Here is a 21,765-nt window from a genome sequence, read left to right on the forward strand (position 1 = left end):
AGTTTTGCGCATAAAGTTAATTCGCATTTTTGGATGGAAAAATAGCTACTGACATTTTCATCAATGAGTACGTTTACATGGACACCAATAATCCGATTTTAATATGTTTAAGACAATACTCTGATTAAGAGTCTACCATGTAAACAGCAATTTTTGATTAATTTAAGCAGATTAAGGTTATAATCGAACTAAACAGAAATCAAATTAAGACACGTGGAGTATGCTGATTTTAGTCGCATTACTCAAGTGCATTACACACATGTAAACACCTTAATCAAACTATTGACATCATGTAGAACTTTTCACTGCGTTTTGTTTTGTTTTTCTCCTATTCAGCATGCGGTATGAAACTCCATTAAAACTACACTTACAACAGTTCATAGTTGCATCCAATATCTCGTTTGTCACAGTGGGCATGCATGAAATGTTCCAGAATGAAAGTGCAAGTCCCAAACTGCAGTTAAAATCTACAAAGTAAAAATAAAACATCCGAAATTACATTAAACTCTGGAGGAAATGTGGATAGCGCGGTGACGCAATGATGTTAATCGTCTAATGTGCTATAACATGTTAAACAGGATCATGAAAGGAACATTCAAAAAGTAACTCATGTAAACACCTTAATCATATTATTGTCTTATTCAGATTAAGGCAAATAATTCGATTACTGGTGTCCATGTAAATGTAATCAATGTTTTGACACTTCATTTTCATGTTCAAGTTATTTGAAACTTAGTCAATTTACTTACATTTTTTTTATTTATTAAAATTTTTTTTTGAAGAAAGGTGTTAAAGGTGCAGTATGTGATTGTCTTTAGAAACATTTTTTGTTGCAGTGGCGCAGTAGGTAGTGCTGTCGCCTCACAACAAGAAGGTCGCTGGTTCGAGCCTCGGCTGGGTCAGTTGGCGTTTCTGTGTGGAGTTTGCATGTTCTCCCTGCATTTGCGTGGGTTTCCTCCGGCTGCTCCGGTTTCCCCCACAGCCCAAAGACATGCAGTACAAGTGAATTGGGTAGGCTGAATTGTCCGTAGTGTATGTGTGTGTGAATAAGTGTGTATGTGTTTCCCAGTGATGGGTTGCAGCTGGAAGGGCATCCGCTGCATAAAACAAATGCTGGATAAGCTGGCGGTTCATTCCGCTGTGGCCCAGATCAATAAAGGGACTAAGCCGAAAAGAAAATGAATGAATGAATGAATGATTAAAGTAAATGATCTAAATGTATTTAGATGTATTTTTATATTCTGAGTGAGGCATAAAACTAAGAAATGTTCATCCAATAAAAGTTGTTGTGCTGATAATTCCCATAATTCTGATAATTAGCCCAAACTGTCTGTCAGCAAATGTAGATTTGTACATCTGCGCACCTCGTTCATGCAGATCCGCCGTTTGCACGTGCACACATGCCGGGTTCACGTGCACACGAGAGAGAGAGAGAGCAGTAAAAACAAATGCTCAATCAAAACTTTTTAAATTCCTGAATCAATATTGGAGTTACTTTTGCACACTGGAGAAAGGATGACACCATGGCTAAAGTATTTCTTTTAGACAGGTAATGTTGTGTTTTAATACTATTTTAGTTACACAAAGCTTATGTAGGTTGTGTTGTTTTACGAATGGGTTATATGTACGGAAGTGTTGTTCAGCCACTGAAATCTTCCGGCAATAGATTGATGTGACTATTTTCAGGTTTATAAGGGACCTTTTACAGCATCAATAATGTAGATTTTTATTTAGTTTAACAACAAATCATCAGTAAATAGCGTTATTCCACATAGCCTGCATTACTGAGGTGAAGTTTTATATTCACATTGGTTCATTTTTGAACAATGGCAACCTGTGATGCGCTCCCTATATTGTTTACCGTGCTACTTCAAATATACGGTCTGAAATAGCATGCAAGTATGGCTTAGTAATAAGTGTAATTCCTGCACACAACTGGCCAAGCACTAAGCACACAGTAGTGGCTTTAGAACAAAGTGCATGAGAGAGTGAGATCCTTGCATGCATAAAATATAGCACATTATGACAAGTTTTGCTTGCTACACAACTGAAAACGTGCTAGATATAATATAGTTTTTGTTCGGCATTGTAGTGTTATAAAGTACTATGAAGTTTTTTAACTGGTGAATGACATGATCTAGTGGGTTGTGTACTGTCATCTTTAAGGTTTGCGTTCGTGATATAAGGATGCGTGGCTTTGGACGTAAGGGGAGGGACTGTGTTTTCAAAGCTATTATGCTAATGGATAGCATTTTGGCAGATCAACTACTGCAAACTTCCATTTGATTAATAATAATAATAAAAATAATAATAATAATAATAATAATAATAATAATAATAATAATAATAATAATAATAATAATAATGAATTATGGTCTTATGTCACTTTGTAATATTATAAATATAATAATTCATGTCTCAATGTATAATTAAAAGCAAAATAAACTCTCTGATTGGTGTTTACTGGCAAAACAGCAAGACAAACTGTCAATAACATGAAACTGACCAATAGCAAACCACAACCATCAAACCATCAAAACAACTCCAAACAGACAAAATGTAGTCCTGCCTTAAATTTTTTCTCGCTTCAAAACCTTTTCACTCGAATATACATTGCAACAAGGAAAATCTCCTATCACGCTGACTTCTATTTAGCAAGTATGCATTAAATCAGGGGTGTCCAAACTCAGTCCTGGAGGGCTGGTGTCCTGCTGACATTAGCTCCAACTTGCTTCAACACAGCTGCCAGGAAGTTTCTAGTATATCCTGTAAGAGCTTGATTAGCTGGTTCAGATGTGTTTGATTAAGGTTGGAGCTAAAATCTCCAGGAGAGCAACCCAGCAGGACCGAGTTTGAACACCTTTGCATTAAAAGTATTCCATACAGTATACAACGTAAATCTCTGAGTGAACACATGGTGATCTGCTTACCTCAGTGAGGTGAGGGTTGGGGTTGAATCCGCATTGGTTGCACACCATGGAGCGGCACTGTGTGCATTTATTGCAGTTTGGCTGGCCGTCTGTTGTGCCTGTCAAATCTGCAGTCTTGCACACTGGACAGAGCTTGCTGCTGGGCATGGGTGCGATCTGGGGTAGAGAATAGGGGGATGTGGGAGCGCTGCTTCCGGGAGAGACTGGCCCACCTTTGCTGCTGCTCACATCCACCTGCAGGTTCTTCCGTGCAGCTTGATTCTGACCGGGACCCTGAGGCTGTGTTGGAGCTCCAGGGCCGGGTCCCGCACCGGGCGGACCTCCAGGTTTGGGTCCCATGCTAGGGTCTGTCTGATTCGGTTTGCCTTGGATACTGTGGGAGGGGAGAAAAAGACATTAGTGTTAGATCTAACATGTGACCCACTTTATTGGTAAGATTGCAAGATGAACCAGTGGGAAGGCTGAATGTGTGAATTGCATTTGTACATCTCTCTACTAAGAGACATTGCTACATAGTGAATGTAGCTTTACAGTAGCAAATGTACCCAATGAAGGACAAAGTATAATAGTGTGTGTGTGTGTGTGTGTGTGTGTGTGTGTGTGTGTGTGTGTGTGTGTGTGTGTGTGTGTGTTGCTTAATTAATCGGCAAAACCATAAACAGAACATTTATATTCAAAGTCTCAAAGAAAACAATTAATCGGCAAAGCCCCATTACAGATCATTACTTGCCACAGTTAATCGAGGAAGGCACAAACACAATTGATGGGCAAAGACTCTAAATGACAGTTAATTAACAAAGACTAAAAAGGCAATTAATAATCAAATCCCTAAACATGCAATTCAATTCACCGACAAAGACTCAAAGGCAATTATTATCAAAAATAATCTCTAAATCACAATTAATCACTAAAGACTCAAAGAAGAAAACCAGTCACCAAAGCCCTAAAGAGACAATTAATCGACAAAGACTCAAAAGCAATTAATAATCAAAAATAATCCCTAAATCACAGTTAATCACCAAAGACTCAAAAGAAGAAAACCAGTCACCAAAGCCCTAAAGAGACAATTAATCGACAAAGACTCAAAAGCAATTAATAATCAAAAATAATCCCTAAATCACAGTTAATCACCAAAGACTCAAAAGAAGAAAACCAGTCACCAAAGCCCTAAAGATACAATTAATCGACAAAGACTCAAAGACAATTAATAATCAAAAATAATCCCTAAATCCTAATTAATCACCAAAGACTCAAAAGAAGAAAACCAGTCACCAAAGCCCTAAAGATACAATTAATCGACAAAGACTCAAAGACAATTAATAATCAAAAATAATCCCTAAATCCTAATTAATCACCAAAGACTCAAAAAAGAAAACCAGTCACCAAAGCCCTAAACAGACAATTAATTGGCAAAGACTCAAAGACAATTAATGGACAAATCCCTAAACGGACAATTAATCATGAAAGACTAAAAGACAACAATTAACTGCCAAAGACTCAGAGCAGAAAATCAATCGCCAAAAACTCAAAGACAGTTAACCGGCAAAGACTCAAAAAGTCAATTAAACACCAAAGACTACAATTAATCAGCAAATTCCCAAACAAACAATATCACCAGACTCAAAGAAGACCATTAATTGTCAAAGACTCAGAGCAGACAATCTATTGCCAAAAACTAAAAAAAGACAATTAATCACCAAAGACTCAGAGCAGACAATCAATTGCCAAAAACTAAAAAAAGACAATCAATCGTCACAGACTCAAAGACAACAAATAATCGCCAAACACACAAAGATGACAATCAATTGCCAAAGACAATTAACCGCCAAAGACTCAAAAGATGACAATCAAGCGACAAAAACTTTTTAAACGACAATCAATTGCCAAAGACTCAAAGACGACAATTAATCAGCAAAGATTCAAAGATGAAAATCAATTGCCAAAGACTAAGACAATCAATCGCCAAAGACTCAAAGACAACAATCAATTGCCAAAGACTCAGACAATTAAATCACCAAAGACTCAGACAATCAATAGCCACAGACTCAAAGATAATTAATCGCCAAACACACAAAGACAACAATTAGCAAATTCCTTAACAGACAATTAATCCTCAAAGACTCAAAGATGACAATTAATTGCCAAAGACTCAGACAATTAATCGCAAAAACTCAAAGATGACAATTAATCGCCAAAGACTCAAAGATGACAATTAATCGCCAAAGACTAAGACAATTAGCAAATTCCTTAAAAGACAATTAATCGTCGAAGACTCAAAGATAACAATTAATTGCCAAAGACTCAAAGATGACAATTAATTGCCAAAGACTCAGACAATTAATCGCCAAAAACTCAAAGATGACAATTAATCGCCAAAGACTCAAAGACAATTTATTACCAAAAACTCAAAGAAGACAATAAATCCCCAAAGACTCAAAGAAAACACTTAATTGGCAAGTCACAAAACAGACAATAACATTTTCAAAGACTCAAAGAAGAGAATTATTTGCCAAAAACACAATTAATCAAAAAAAAATTCAAAACGCAACTAATTGCCAAAGCCTCAAAACAGACAATGAATGGCCATAATCTCAATTCTCAAAAGAAATCATTGTTAGCCAAATGTCATGTTGCGACAGTCCTAGTGTTGTGTGAGTGAAAGCAGGGAGGGTGAAATCACTGTTAGCTGAATACTGTTGAATCTGTCTGCTCAGGGGAATCACAGGAGGAGGTTTAAAGCGCTTTGGGCCGCAGTCATTTGAATAGAAATAGAGAGATAAATCAATACAGCAGGGCAAATTCTGGGGGTGGAAACAGATGTATTGACACTGGCTCTCCTAATGAATGGGAAAACGTTCTCTGTGGTCAGAAGAAGAGGCGAAAGGAGAATCCTCCTCACATTCACTCGTCTGAAATGCTCGTTCATGAACTCTGACACAGAACAGAAGCTGCTTAGAGGCAAAGTGACTAAACAATGGCTATATAAATGGATTGGATGAACAAATAAACAAGCAAACTGTGTTTATGAATAAATTATTGAGGTGCCTGAGAGCATCACTGCTATTGATGATACTTTGTCAAAGATTTTCAAAACCATTAATCCTAAATAAAATAAAAGATTAACTAAATAAACAGATCAAATAAATAAATAAGAGGAAGACGACAACATTTAAATAAAGAAATTTTATGCAAAAGAAGGCTATGCACATACTAGATTCCTAGTGGTAAAATAAAATAAAATATAGTGATAGAAAACTAAATAAAAAGTATTCTATAAACACAAAACAGGCTATGCATATAATATAATCCTAATAATAAACAATAAAATGAAACAAAATAAAAATAGTGGTAGACGACAAAATTTTAATTTAAATGATTTTTTGAATGCAAAAAAGGCTATGTACATACTAGATTCCTAGTAATAAAATAAAATTAATTAAACAGTGGTACACAACAAAAATTTGATTTAAATGATACTTTAATGCAAAACAGTCTATGCACATACTAGAATCCCAGCAATAAAATAAAATAGTTGTCAAAAATTAAATTTAAATTCATCATTTAAATGTAAAAAAAAAAAAGGCTATGCATACATGTATACTAGGGGTGTCAAAATTAATTGTTTCTTCAGTGCACCGCGATGCAGATGCGGACAATTTGGTATCGTTTAGCACTAATCATAACTGGTTATGTACAGATGTCATTTATCTCATATGCGCTATGTTGCGGTAGCTTATTTTGGCGAGGCGAGCGCGAGTATTTACAATGCCCCAACTACTTAGAAACTCAGAAACTGCACAATTTCACAGTGTGTGTGATTTAATAATTTTAGTGAAAACCTCAGATACTGTTGGTTGGTTCCTGTTGGTTGTGGACCTTTTTTTACCAACCAAGTTTGTCGACGTCATTATAACGATACAGATCCCTCGCCATTTGTGTGTAACTTTATTTATTTATGATTTGGTTATGGGTAAAACAAAGACCATGCGGGTAAGATAGTTGAAACGGTAGGCTACAAATAGTAAATAAGTGATGAATTTATTCAATGAAATGTATTAATTGCCACCTACGATGACAATGCCATTGTCCATCGGGATGTTAGACACCATCATTGTTGCCATATTGGAACATAGTGCTCCCCCCCATTTATGTGATTTCGGCGACCATCAACCCACCCCCCAAACTAAGCATGATTCTGGCGACCGTCAACAGGCTATGCACATACTACAATCCTAGTGATAAAATAAAATAAAATAATGAATTTAATGAAAAATACAATTAAATACTGGTAGACAACAAAATTCAAATTGAAATAATTTTAAATTGATTAAATGCAAAAAAGGTTGTGCACATACTAAAATCCTACTAATAAAATAAAATGAAACAGTGGAAGACATTACAATTGTAATGCACTTTTATGTAAACTATAAATAAACAATAAAAGTGTTATTAAATTAGATTTTAAATGGAAAAAAAGGCTATGTGCATACTACAATTCTAGTAATAAAATAAATATTACATACATACATACATATACATATATATACATATACATATATATACATATACATATATATACACATACATATATATACACATATACATATATATATACATATACATATATATGCATATACATATATATACACATATACATATATATACACATATACATATATATGCATATACATATATATATATATACATATATATATATACATATACATATACACATATATATATATATAAATAAAATCAAAAATAAAATTAAGTAAAATAAAATTTGTCAGTATATCAGATATTTCACAGAATATAATTGTATTAAAAATCAAAAATAAAACCAATTTTGTTATATATGCAATTAGAGATTTTTAAAGCCACTAAATCTCAAGTAAAACTACAATATAATCATTGTACAGCATAATTTAAAAAAAAATAATATATCAATCGACACACACAAAACACTTTAAAATGTTTACTATTTATAACATCCAGTTATGTTAGAAATTAAAACACAATATGTATTTACAAATGTGAAAGATCAAGATTAAAAAAAAATCTGAGGAATAATCCGCCAATAGCAAGCAAAACGTCTGAATGGCATGATGTGGAAACTGAGCGTGAAGGAGCCTCACAGGTGAATGAACACTTCATTCAGGAAATCCTTTCAGCGTGAGCATTAATGGAGCTGCAAACACAAACACTCATTCCAGCACAAGAAAGTCTGAAAAATCTGTCATGCTACAAATCTGTTCATGAGCACTTTTCGTTTAAAACTGTAAAGGCAGAAGAGCTGTAAACACACTTCAGCATTTAATCGATGTTCTCTAATGAGCTATTTATTGTCGTTTCACTCAAAAGATCTGCTTTTTAAACCGGGATCAATAAACATTATGTAAATCTCAGAGCTGACCTCATCCAAAAGCCTTTATAAGACAATATCATCAGAAAGAGAAGCTAAATGCATGTCCTGTTCAAAGATCTTTTAAAATGCTGTTCATGAAGCTGAATGTAACTCAAAGAAATTTTATTGATGCATAAATGTTTTATTCATGATTGCATTTACATATGAATAATGTGATTTAGTTTGTTTTACTTAGCTGTCATTATGTAGCTTTTCATTTCCGCAGTTATTAGAATATTCAATGACAACTAGCAGTGGCCTGAACTCACATTATAACACATATTAAAAGTAACGAGTTTAGTGTTAGTTATTTGTTTTATGCAGGTACACTAGAAGCTACTAGCAAAATGTAAGTGTAATTTTTAGGGTGTAATATGTTGGGTAAAATGTAGGCATCAAACCCCTTAATTTTATTTAATAGAACAGAACAGAATGGAAATTTTGGTGAACAACATAAATTTAAATTAATTAATTCATAAAAATGCAAATAACACAAATATATAAATACAAATATTTTTTTATTTATATAAATTTTAAAAAATAATTAATGTTTTATTTATGATAAATTCAGTTCAATTAAATTTTACTAAATTTTATTTAGTAAAATAAAATAAAAATTGTTGAACAACAGAATTTAATTTGATACATTTTTTTAAATACAAAAAATGTATAGTTGAAGTCAATTATTAGCTCCTCTGTTTATTTTTTTCCCCAATTTCTGTTTAATTTGATTTATTTTATTTTCAAGACACTAAAGTGACATTTAAAGGCTTAACTAGGTTAATTAGGTTAACTAGGCAGGTAAGAGTAATTTGGCAATTTATTGTATAACGATGGTTTGTTCTGTAGACTATTGAAAAAAATATAGCTTGAAGGGGCTAAAAATTTTGTCCTTAAAATGTTTATTAAAATTAAAAACTGCATTTATTCTAGTTGAAATAAAACAAATAAGACTTTCTCCAGAAGAAAAAAATATTATCAGACATACTGTGGAAATTTCCTTGCTCTGTTAAACATCATTTGGGAAATATTTAAAAAAGAAATAATTCTGACTTCAACTGTATATTTATTTTATTACATTTATAATCAATTTAATTTAATAAAATAAAATCAGTTGAACAATAGAATTATAATTGGAATTATTTTTAATGGAAAAAATACAAACAAAAAACATTTTTATTTTACATTTATAAATCAATTTAATTTAATTTGGTGAACAACAGAATTAATTTTTATTATTTATAAAAATGCAAATGATTAAAAATAAGATATTTTTTAATTATGTATAATAAATTAAATTAAATTAAGCAAAATTTAATCAAATAATAATAAGGTGAACAATTGAATTCTAATTGAAATCAATTTTTAAAAATGAAAAAAAAAAAAGAATTTACATTTATTATATTTATAATCAATTTAATGAAATAAAATTTAATTTGGTGAGCAACAATTAAAATAATATTTTTTTTTAAATGCAAAAAATACAAATAAAAAGAAAATTTATATTTATTTTATTATATTTCTGATCAATTTAATTTAGTAACATAACCTGAGGTTAACAATATAATTTAAAATGTTAATTTTAATGAAAAAAAAAATACAAACTAAAGAAAATTCATTCATTTATTCATTTTCTTTTCGGCTTAGTCCCTTTATTAATCTGGGGTTGCTACAGCGGAATGAACCGCCAACTTATCCTGCATATGTTTTACTCATTCACACACAAACTCATACACTACGGTCAATTTTTAGCATATCCAATTCACCTGTACCACGTGTCTTATGGAGGAAACCCACGCAAACACGACCTTGCTGTGAGGCGAACGTGCTACCCACTGCGCCACCGCGTCGCCCAAAAAAAATTATTTTTATTATATTTATAATCAATTAAATTTACTTTGGTAAACAATAGAATTTAAAATTGAATTAATTTACAAAAATGCAAATAAATACAAACAAAAAAGGAAATTAATATTTATTTCTGTTTATAATCAATTTAATTACATTTTTATTAGGTGAACAACAGAAATTAAATTGTAATAAATGTTTTAAAATGCAAAAAATACAAACAAAAAAGGAAATTAATATTTATTTTAGTATATTCATAATAAATTGAATAAAAGTAAATAAAATTTGATAAAAGAATTAAAATTATTAATTTCATCAAATTTATTATAAATATAATAAAATACATATAAATTAGTTTTTTTGTTAGGATTTTCATGAGTTTAAATTCTGTTCACTAAATTAAATAGATTATAAATATAATAAAACAAATAAATTTCCTTTTTTTTTTGCATTTTAAAAATTATTACAAATTTTAATTCTGTTGTTCGCCTCATTTCTATTAATTTAAACATTTTATTTTTATTATATTTATAATCAATATCATTTAATAAAATAAAATGAGGTGAACAAAGTCAGCGCCAATAGCCCAGTGGTTAAGTGCGCCGACATAGCACAATAGTGCTCACGACGACCCGAGTTCAATTCCCGGCTCGAGGTCCTTTGCCGACCCTTTCTCTGCTCCCAATAATTTCCTGTCTGTAATCTCCACTTTCCTGTCCAAATTAAAGGTGAAAAATCCCTAAAAAGCACTTTAAAAAAAAAAATGAGGTGAACAATAGAATTTAAATTCTAAATTAATGCAATTTTTACATTTTTAATGCAAAAAAAATCTCATTTATTTGTATTTTATTATAATTTTTATAAATTTTATTAAATTAATAATTTTAATTCTGTTGTTCATCAAATTTTATTTTTATTAAATTTATTATAAATATTCTAAAATAATTATACATTTCCTTTCTTTTTTGTTTTTTTGCATTTTAAAATTATTACAATTTAATTTTTGTTGTTCACTTAATAAGAATTAAATTCAATTGATTATAGCTATAATAAAATAAATATAAATTTCCTTTTTTGTTTGTATTTGTTTTTATTTGTAATTTATATTTATATCATATGTAATCAGTTTAATGAACAACAGAATTTACACTTAGATTAACTGTTAAAAAAATATTCTACTTAAAGCGATGTGATGTCACAGAGAGTTTTGCACATGCTAGAATCCAGACTCATTAAATTTGGACAGCAAAAACAGAAAATAAAGCAAGAAAGGAACATTCTAGCATTTTTCTTGACCCAAACGGCTCACGTATTTTCATCCCTTTCAATTAAGCCTCAGAGCTGCATTTTTAGCTGCTTGCTTTCTAACTCTCACTTAATTGTCTGGTGAATCCTTTCATAGCCCAATGTTTTTTTTCTTCCTTTTTAAAGTCTCCGAGTGGTCGTCTATAGAGGCATGAGGGGGTTTGTGCAGTGGCCGTTTATCACATGTCAACAGCAGTAATGATTTTCTCCTTTCTTCTACAGGCTGGTGCTGGGATTAGCCAGCATATAGAATGCTCTCTTAGCTTTCTCTCTATAGACATATATGTAAGTTCAGCTCAAAATACGACAGATCATTCATTATGCTGTAAATGTGCTTTAGGTGGTGCAAGCAAAACAAATACAAACGATCTGCTGTTCCCCCGACAAGTATGGAGTGTTTATATGTAGGTGTCTGGTGCATGTGGAGAGGATAAGCAAGTGTAAACTACAGGTTTGCCAAGCCCACTCACCTCTATGGAGCACACTAAGAAAGAATTGCACAATGTTTTTCCAAAACATGTAGTGTTGATAAGAAAGTGTCTGAGAGTTTGAGGAGAGAGTGTGTCCCTGTCAGACATTTGTCTTTATCAGATTCCGTCTTGCATTATATTCAATGTTATATAGGCTAGAATAGTTCAGTGGTTCCCAATTCCGATCCTCCTTATTTAACACACCTGATTCAGATCATTAGCTCATCAACAGAGAGATCCATGAACTAATCCTTGTGAGAGAGACAACCAAAAGTGTGCCATGGGAGGCGTTGCCCGAGGAGTGGAATTCGGAACCACTGGAATAGTTATTATAAGGGGTCTCATTGCATAATGGCGCATCCTCTAACAAACCCAATCAAACCAAACCCAACTACACAAGCCCAAGTGTGTTGACGCATGTGTGATTTTGCAGCCGTGAATATGCAAATTAGCAATTAGCAAACAAGCTTTGAATGCTTGTTGCGATAACGTCACGACACGTAACACACATTGAACAAGCGTGTATTGACAACTCGAGGTTGTGCACACCGGACGAGCCAGCGATATCTCACTACAATACGTAACTTTTTGATTTAGTAACTAATTGGTATGAATTTATACAATCTCATTCGTACAATCCTGCTTTGACGATTGGGTTTGAGGTGGGATATGGTGTCTCGCTTCCTTTTAAAAATTGCAGACCAGGGGTGGGGGGGACCAGTTGCAGCCCGCGAGACGATAGTTTGTGGCCCCCGCCTTAATTTGAAAGTTTAATGTTAGTGCGGCCTGCGAGTTTGATACGTATGGCACTTTACAGTGTTGTGTGCGAAGCTGAATGAAACTACCAATCATGGTGGGGTATATGGCTCTCGGGAGCGGGACATCAGCTGGGCTTGGTGCAGGCAGAGAAACATTTCTCAATGAAAGTTACAGCAGCGTTGCCATGGAGTGTTTTCTTCCTCATTTCAATTGGGCACACGCGGACATTCATTTACAGCATGATGGAAGAGCTAACTGTGGCTTCTTGAAGATTAAACAGAGTGAGTAATTTAATAACTATTTTTCACTTGGAAGTGAACTGAAATGGCACTTGGAGAGTTGATGTGAGGTCTATCTCTCTCTCTGACAAAAGAAATCAAAGTGATGTGGCGGGATAAAAGAAAAGGAACTCCATGCAGCCTAATGTAGTTGTCTTCAGGGACATATCAACACCTGTCCATCGGCAATAAGCGTCCCCGGTAACCCGGACCAATTATAGGGTCACAATGTTATTTGTGCACTCAAACAAATAATTTTTGCTACTTGTTAAAATTACATATTTAAAATTAACTGAATCAACACAATTCTTGGGGGGGGGGGGTTTTGGAACAACTTAATTGATTTATGTTCAATCTACTTTAATTTTCAAAACAATTAACTGCCTCACACAATGAACATTACATATATTTCTATATGCTGTAAAAGTAGTTAAAAGAAATGACAACACAGTGTTGCAAGAAGAGCACAGCGGAAAAAAGTAAATCTAATGATTATTATTTTTATTATTATTATTATTATTATTATTATTATTATTATTATTATTTTCACTATTATTATTTATTACTGATTGATTTATTTTGTTATTAATTTTTAATTTGTTCATTTTTTCATCTTATTTTGTGTAAAATAAATAAATAAATAAATAAATAAATAAATAAATAAATAAAGGTTTTCTTGTGGAAAACCTGATGCAGCCCAGCCTCACCTACACCTACACCCAGGTAAATTGAGTTTGAGACCCCTGTTGTAGACTAAACTCGTACGAATTAGCCACTAAACTGACAAATAAAAGAACTATGTTTCCTCATGAAATCAGGCTGGACATGCACATTTCCAAATCCACAGTAAAAGAAAAGTCTGTAAATTAGCGGTTTTCCGTATTTTGTGATTTATGTTTTTATTTTTCCACATTTATTCATGCTTTTGAATTGCATTATGGGACTTTATCTTTCTTCCAACAACCTTTAACCTTGAAAAGTTTGAAAAAGCGACTTTTCTGAATATTTTTAATAGTTTGAAGTGATATATTGTCTGGGTGTTGTTTATTATGCTACAAAACCATGTAATAAACTGCCAGCACATTTTCTGTTATCTGACTTATTTCTCTATTTATTATTTCTTATACATTTTATTATCTTAAACTATTAGAATGTCAAATAAGTCACTTTGTTAAACTGTAGAGGTGAATTTTCAAAAGTCGGCAGAGCGGAGATGAACATCCCATAATGCAGTGTTTCTCAACCACATTCCAAGAGGACCGCCAACAATGCTTGGCTGCATCCGAAATCACCTACTACTCAGTAGGTGCTGCATTTGAGTTTAAATGTACTACTCGGCAGTTAGGAAGTACGTTCTATACAGAATTGAATGTGAGTACATGAATAGAACTCATACTATATTACATGACCTACCGAGTCCGTTGCATCACTTCACTCCCATTCATGAATTCTCTCGCGGTGCATCATGGGATAATGTAGTTTGTATCGGATGCGCACTTCAGAATATCACAGGAAGTATTAGGTCATCTGAGTACTTCTCGCATCCTGTTTTTCAAATTCTATGAATATGGATATACTACTCAGCTCGCGTACTGTTTTTTGCATACTATATAGTATAGAAGTATACGATTTCAGATGCAGCCCATGTCTTGGGTGTCTCCTTTGTCCTTCACACACATTTCAGGTCTTTCGGTCTCCACTTATGGGTTGATGATCTGAATCTGATGTATTTGGTTAAGGAGACATGGAAAATAGGCAGAGATGGTGGTCCTCCAGGAACATGGTTGAGAAACACCGCCTTAATGCAATTCACAACCATAAGAAAATGGAAAAGACTTGTGAATCACTAAATATGGAGACTTTTAATTAACAGATTTCTTTTTTTACAGTGGGCTTTAATGTTTTTGAATGCAAAATTATACAGATGGCATGCTATAGCATGGTGGCGATTTGAAGAGTGTCCTAACTGTCCAAAATAAGCAAGAAATCTGCAACACATTTGTAAAAATTGAGCACGTCACAACATTGAGACATTTTCTTGATTTTGTGTTAAAATTAACAATCACATACTTATGAAATCCTAGAGGGTCTGTTTTGTCTATAATATTTATTGATTATTCTGCAGTCGTTTATCCCATGTCGACAACAGTAATGCTTTGCTTTTTTTCTCAAATTAGTGCTGGGATTAGCCAGCAATTAAATGGACTCCAGGCTTTTCTATGGTCATAAAAGTGTCCCAAGAGACTCGACTAACACGCGGGTACACAGAGAGCCTCAAACGCACACACAAGAACTTCAAAAGCTTACACTTCCTCTGTCAGATTCAGAGCAGAGAGGAGAAAAAAAGTGTGCAGGAGCTAAAATAGCAGGTTTCACAGTAACAGTGAGTCAGGCTGAGACAAGTAAGTGTGTGCGCGTGTGTGTGTGTTTGTGTGTGTGGCAGCGCTTGGCTCACTCTGTTGCCTGTCCAGAAATATTTCCAGCACCTGGTCCCTCATTATTTGCGGCCCTAAAACTTCAAGTGAAACTTCAGCAGCAAAAAAAAAAAGGCCGCCTTTCCCATCCGGCTTGATCTAAAGCCATTACCAGAGTGCGAATCAACCGAGACGTGCCAAAGTGGGAGAGAAGTTCATTATTTCAGTGTCAGCTTTGTATTCTGCAAAGAAATTTAATCTCTATCCAACTGGGGATCTAAAGTTCCCTCACAACTTTCAATTTACAGGCTATATCGACTGCGGCTCAGGTGGAAAAACTGCATTGGAGGGTTTTAAGTTGTAAAATAATTATTGTAATAATTCTAAGTTGTAAATAAAACAAGGATTGTTTAAGAAATGTCACTTGAAAATGGATAAAAAGGAGGCATCACAATTGCGATAGCCTTTTTAAATAAATAAATTTGACATATTTGGAGCCTGAGTTGCCAGCTTTTCATATATCTTTTTGTATGGTTGAGTACTCATTTCAGATTGATGTGATTGATTTTTTAATAAATTTCACTTGCAATTTCTACGTAACTATTTCTGAAACTTACTAGCAATTTCTGAGAGAAAAAATAATGCACTTTCTCCAATATAATATCAATTAACACATAGTTATGCACATTCTTAATCATTCATTTTCCTTGGGCTTAGTCCCTTATTTTTCAGGGGTCGCCACAGCGGAATGAACCACCAACTATTACAGGATATGTTTTACGCTGCGGAGGCCCTTCCAGCCACAACCCAGTACTGGGAAACACCCATGCACTCTCACATTCACACACACTCATACACTACAGCCCATTTATTTCATCCAATTGACCTATACCGCATGTCTTTGGACTGTGAGGGAAACCAGAGCACCTTGAGGAAACCCACGTCAACAATGGAAGAACAAAGACCATCTTAGTCTGAGGCGACAATGATAACCACTGATCCACCGTGCCACCCTCAATCATAATCAAGGTATTTTATTACAAATGAAACATCTATACATTGTTTAAAGGTTCAAATCCAATTAAATAAAAATAAAATGTATTATTTATTTATAAATAAGAATTATAAATTTAATAATTATTAACATTTATAAATAAATGTCGACGCCAATAGCCTACTGGTTTTGTGTGCCGACATATAGCACCGACATGCTCACGGCGACCCGAGTTCAATTCCTGGCTTGAGGTCCTTTGCCGATCTTTCCCCTCTCTCTGCTCCCAATGCTTTCCTGTCTGAAATCTCTACTGTCCTATCATAAAGGTGAAAAACCCCTAAAAATAATTATAAAAAAAAATTATACATAAATAACTACATTATTTTTATATTTTCTGTTTTAAATCAGATATATAATTTTAAAATATAAAAAAAAATATTTTAAATGTTATAATTTTTTTTAAATATAAATGAAAAACCTATATCTTGTTTAAAAAGTTAAAATAAAAATAATTAAAATGAATAAATAAAAAAATAACTACATTATTTTTTATATTATCGGTTTTTAATTAAATAAAACATTTTAAAATATTTATATTAAAAAAAAAAAATTTTAAATATAATAATGTTCACATTTTAAAACCTTTTTTTTTTTTCAATACACTATAACCATCAGCACAAAAATGATCTTTCAGCATATTTCAAGGTGACATGTAATCTGTTCCATGTTTAAAAGGCTTTTTATTACCACAGGTCGATATGTAGTGAAATACAAGTATAGACCAATCGAAAAGCATCAGATTACTGAAAGAAAACAGGATACATGTGTGATTCATTTTGAATTGAAATGTCAGCTTCACCCTTATATTTACCATCGGAGTGACAATTGCTAAAACTTGACTACCTTTCAGTCATAACAATTAAGCCTTGGGCCATTAAATATTAGCAATTTTAAAAGGTTTGTCTAAATTAAGAAACTAAAGGGATCCCAGAACATCTTTTTAAAGTCCTCTTAAAATACCTTAAATCCTTTATTTAAAACACTTCAAATGTGCTCATTTGGGTGGAAGTAAAAACAAGTTGCTTTGTGTCTCTTTAAATGCAAATGAGCTGCTGAACAGAAGAGGGAGGAGCCTATACAACCTAAGTTTCCCAAGCAAAAACAAAACATCTGAATGCATTTAAAAGCCCAGAATATACAGTTTTAATGCAAAATCTATGGTTCTTCCTCGTGTTTTAAACTGTTTTTGTCTACTTGGCTTGTTCACATGGTATCAGCACTGAACTAGATGTTGTATTTTGCAATAATTAGTTTTATTACTGCAAAGGAATTTCCAAGAATACAATAATATTATCCCTGTGAATTTATTGTTCGTCTTCAATTATTGAAGAAGGGTTTGGTGGCTTGGCTCCTTTAGTACTTTTGTTTCTCTTTATCATGTCTGTATTTATGTATATTTCTATTATGTATGTTAATAGTTTATATTTTTACATTAAAATGTTGATATTTCAGGAAAAAGAAACAGTTTTAAAAGCTATTATTTGGCAGACGTATCATATTTAAAATAGACAAAAAACAAATACACACAGACACACACACTGAGGTTTGTTTTTGTGGGTTGAGAGTGGGGACGTTTCATTGAGGGTTTCCATTGTTTTTATACTGTACAATGAGTATTTTACTTTATTTTTATTTGACAAATAAGTGTATACGTTTAATTCGTCAAGGGTAGACACAATGAAATTTTAAAAACTGAACTTGTTTCCATTGTAGTCTACAGATTATGTAGTGACACTACATTGTATTTTTGTTTATTTTGTTGCATTTGTAATCACAAATAACCATTAACCAACATACTATAAAAATCCATCAACATACTATTCTGATTAAGAGCCACCTTTTAGACTTCAAACTAAAACTAACCACATTTAGAACACTTTTAATATCCACAGGCAGTTTATTCAGTAGCAATGCCCCAGAATATTTAAAAGACAGATGACCATACGCAGTTTTAAAATTACATTTACATTTAGCAGACGCTTTTATCCAAAGCGACTTACAAATGAGATACACAAATGTGTATAACGTCATTGGAATGACACAGACATTACAAGAAGGTGATGAATTATGAGGACGTTGCTGATATCATCATTTCTCAAAAGGCTTTATAATCATACAGAATGCATTTCTCCCCCAGAAACTTAAACTGGACAGTTTTCTGTGAGGGTTGGGTTTAGGGGGCTGGGTTAGTTGGGTTTAGGGATAGGCATGATGTACATGATGTAAAATCCAGTAGACTTTGCCTAGTTTTGTAACAACATTGCTCGTTTATCCTTGATAAAAGTGCAATTAAATAAGAGGGTGCGCTAATATTAATATTATTATGTGTCATTTTAATTTTAATTCATTCAAATCTACTTTCTATAAGTACTCTTCTATAGACGTACTGTATATTTTCTCAACATGTCTAATGCTTTATTCACACTAGCAGTGACTTTGTAGCTGCCTGTTACTCTGGGTGGTGATCTGCTGCAAACGCAGGTCTGTATAGGTCTACAGCAGAGAGAATACAACCGGCCTCTGAGCGAGCTTAGAGAGGATCAGGTGAACTATACTGGTGCTCCTATTGGCTGTCGCTCAAAGTCGCTCTTCATTTGTATAAAGTTGAAGGATTCTCAACTTTGTCACGTTACTCGACACGCCCACCTGGTTGCCAATGGTCTATGTCGCTCACGTAGACGGAGGTCGCCGGAAGTCCCTCACCCTCTGTTAAAATGAATGGTCGCTTGTAATGTGAATGAGACTTAATATGGTCAACTACTAGAACTAACCTTATCAATACCCCGAGCCTATCCCTAAACCCAACCCTCACAGAAAACTGTCCAGTTTAAGTTTCTGGGGGAGAAATGCATTCTGTATGATTATAAAGCCTTTTGAGAAATAATGATATCAGCAATGTCCTCATAATTCATCACCTTCTTGTAATGTCTGTGTCATTCCAATGACGTTATACACATTTGTGTCCTGACACATCACAAAAGCACTTACATACACACACACACAGAGAGAGAATAAGAGAGAGACACAAGATACCTAACCTTTATACTGAAGGTATATTGAAAAAATGAAGAGCAAAACATATGATCCAGGAAACTTTAGCCCAAGTCTATTTAATCTAAATGTCTAGACTGGAATACAACATATACAAATGTATTTTCTGCCACAGAAATAAACTCACTGACACAATCTTAAAATGCTTTATGATCACAAGGTTGATAGCTTTCAGCTGAGGGCATTTCGCCATCTCTATAGAGAACTTTATTAATACAAGAACGACGCACCCGGTGCACTCTGAGATATTGCTAATATCAATATGCACTGAATTTATCGCTACTGAAATCCCCAGGCCCGGTCTGCAGAGAGAAAGCTCGCCACAACCTCATTCAACAGAAAGTGAATTAAAGCGTAAACAGAACAGCCAGAGGCTAAAAACACTCAATGCTAAACCAAGCTTACTGTAACGTCCATCTTCAAAGTCACAGCACAGACGCAACTAAATTTTTAAAACTGGCAAACTTCTCACATCCTGAATATTAAAGCAGTCCTGATATGCTATACATAGCAGCCAGTTATGGGACAAAAAAATGCATTCATAAAAAATAAAAAGAGAGAGATTTAAAGAGGGCCTATTATGCAAAAGTTACTTTTATAAGGGGTTTAAACATAGTTGTGTGTTAATAGTGTGCGAATATAACCAGCCTCTAATGGTAAAACTGTATAATTTCTATTTTTTTATAATCACACTTCATAAAAACAGTCTGCAGAAACACTTTGATTGACATTCTCCCATTGTAAGTGTCACAAGAGGGGAAAAGCCTTGCCCATTAGTGACAATCACTCCCTCATTAGCATAAACAGCCCTGAGTGAGAAGCAGCTGTCCGTCATTAGAGTTTTTAAAACCATACCTGCTGAAGAGAATGTCAGTGACTAAGAGGATTATTAATTACATTTTTAGGATGCACAAATGCACACTGGAGTTTGTGTCGTATAAGGTTTATTATATTCTTATATTTGCAAGTGTTCATGAACGCTCAGCTACATGTGACTGTCGGTTAAATGACTGATAACGTATTGCGGTGGGTGGGACATTTCATATACTAAAGAGCATTTTATTGGTCAAGATCTGATACTGATCTGAAACTGAAGAGCTCTAATGTCATTCAGGTTTTGAATGCTCATGTAAAAGAGACCTTCGTCTTTATTTTGGACGACACTAGACTACTATATAGATATATTTAACACTATATTGATAGTAAACTTTTTAAAATAAAATTCTTTATTGGCATTGACTGTTCCCAAACAAGCTTTTAACATCTGTGGAATCTTTTAATCCCACAAAAGCCTCTTTATTGTGGGAAACGTTTCTTTAAATTATGAAAACAATCACACTATGTAATTATGATTTTGTAAGATGTTTTGAAGAACTTTTTGGTAAAAGGTTCATTTACGGTTATTTGAGTTACTGTTGCCTTTCTATCAGCTCGAACCAGTCTGGCCATTCTCCTCGGACATCAACAGGCATTTGCGCCCACAGAACTGCCGCTCACTGGATATTTTCTCTTTTTCGGACCACTCTATAAACCCTAGAGATGGTTGTGTGTGAAAATCCTAGTAGATCAGCAGTTTCTGAAACACTCAGACCAGCCCGTCTGGCACCAACAACCATGCCACGTTCAAAGTCACTTAAATCACCTTTCTCTGATGCTCACTTTGAACTGCAGCAGATCGTCTTGACCATGTCTACCAGTGGTGTAGTCCTAAAAAAAAAAGTGGTGTACTATTACCCACCCAACCCGCTTATGCTGTATTATAATTTTACCTGAACGTTTCAGCGAGATATCATTCAGTTGACTTCGAAAAACAAAGATGAGAGTTAAAAAACATTTGGTATACAGTTAAAGGGGATGCGAATACACGTAAATTAGGGAAGTCTAAACAGCAACACAAGTGAGTATACCGAGGGTATACGCAATTATTAATCCTCAGAGGTCAGAATACCCAAACAGCTAGTGGAAAAAAGTAGGCATACTGAGTATACGTGCATATAGCCCCGACTACACCACTGATGTCTACATGCCTAAATGTGTTGAGTTGCTGCCATGTGATTAGCTGATCAGAAATTTGCATTAACGAGCAGTTGGACGGGTGTACCTAATAAAGTGGCCAGTGAGTGTTTTATATATTGTACGTAATATATTACAATATAATATATTAATATTGAAATTAATGTTTTTTTTAGCAGAAAATTTGCATATTAGAACGATTTCTAAGGGATCCTGCTCTAAAGACTGGAGTAATGATA

The 21,765-nt window shown here is 33.6% G+C and overlaps 1 protein-coding gene across 1 annotated transcript in view; it reads right to left on the reverse strand.

The window, feature by feature from the left end:
* The window catches only part of bsnb (bassoon (presynaptic cytomatrix protein) b), a 208,633-nt gene that overhangs the window by 166,090 nt on the left and 20,778 nt on the right, over positions 1 to 21,765 (reverse strand). The window contains exon 2 of the mRNA XM_056467786.1: positions 2,931 to 3,303. Within this exon, the coding sequence (XP_056323761.1) occupies positions 2,931 to 3,303 (373 nt within the window). The remainder of the gene's footprint in view (positions 1 to 2,930; positions 3,304 to 21,765) is intronic.

This window comes from Danio aesculapii, chromosome 11 (assembly GCF_903798145.1).
Source record: "Danio aesculapii chromosome 11, fDanAes4.1, whole genome shotgun sequence".
In the NCBI taxonomy this organism is placed as follows: Eukaryota; Metazoa; Chordata; class Actinopteri; order Cypriniformes; family Danionidae; genus Danio; species Danio aesculapii.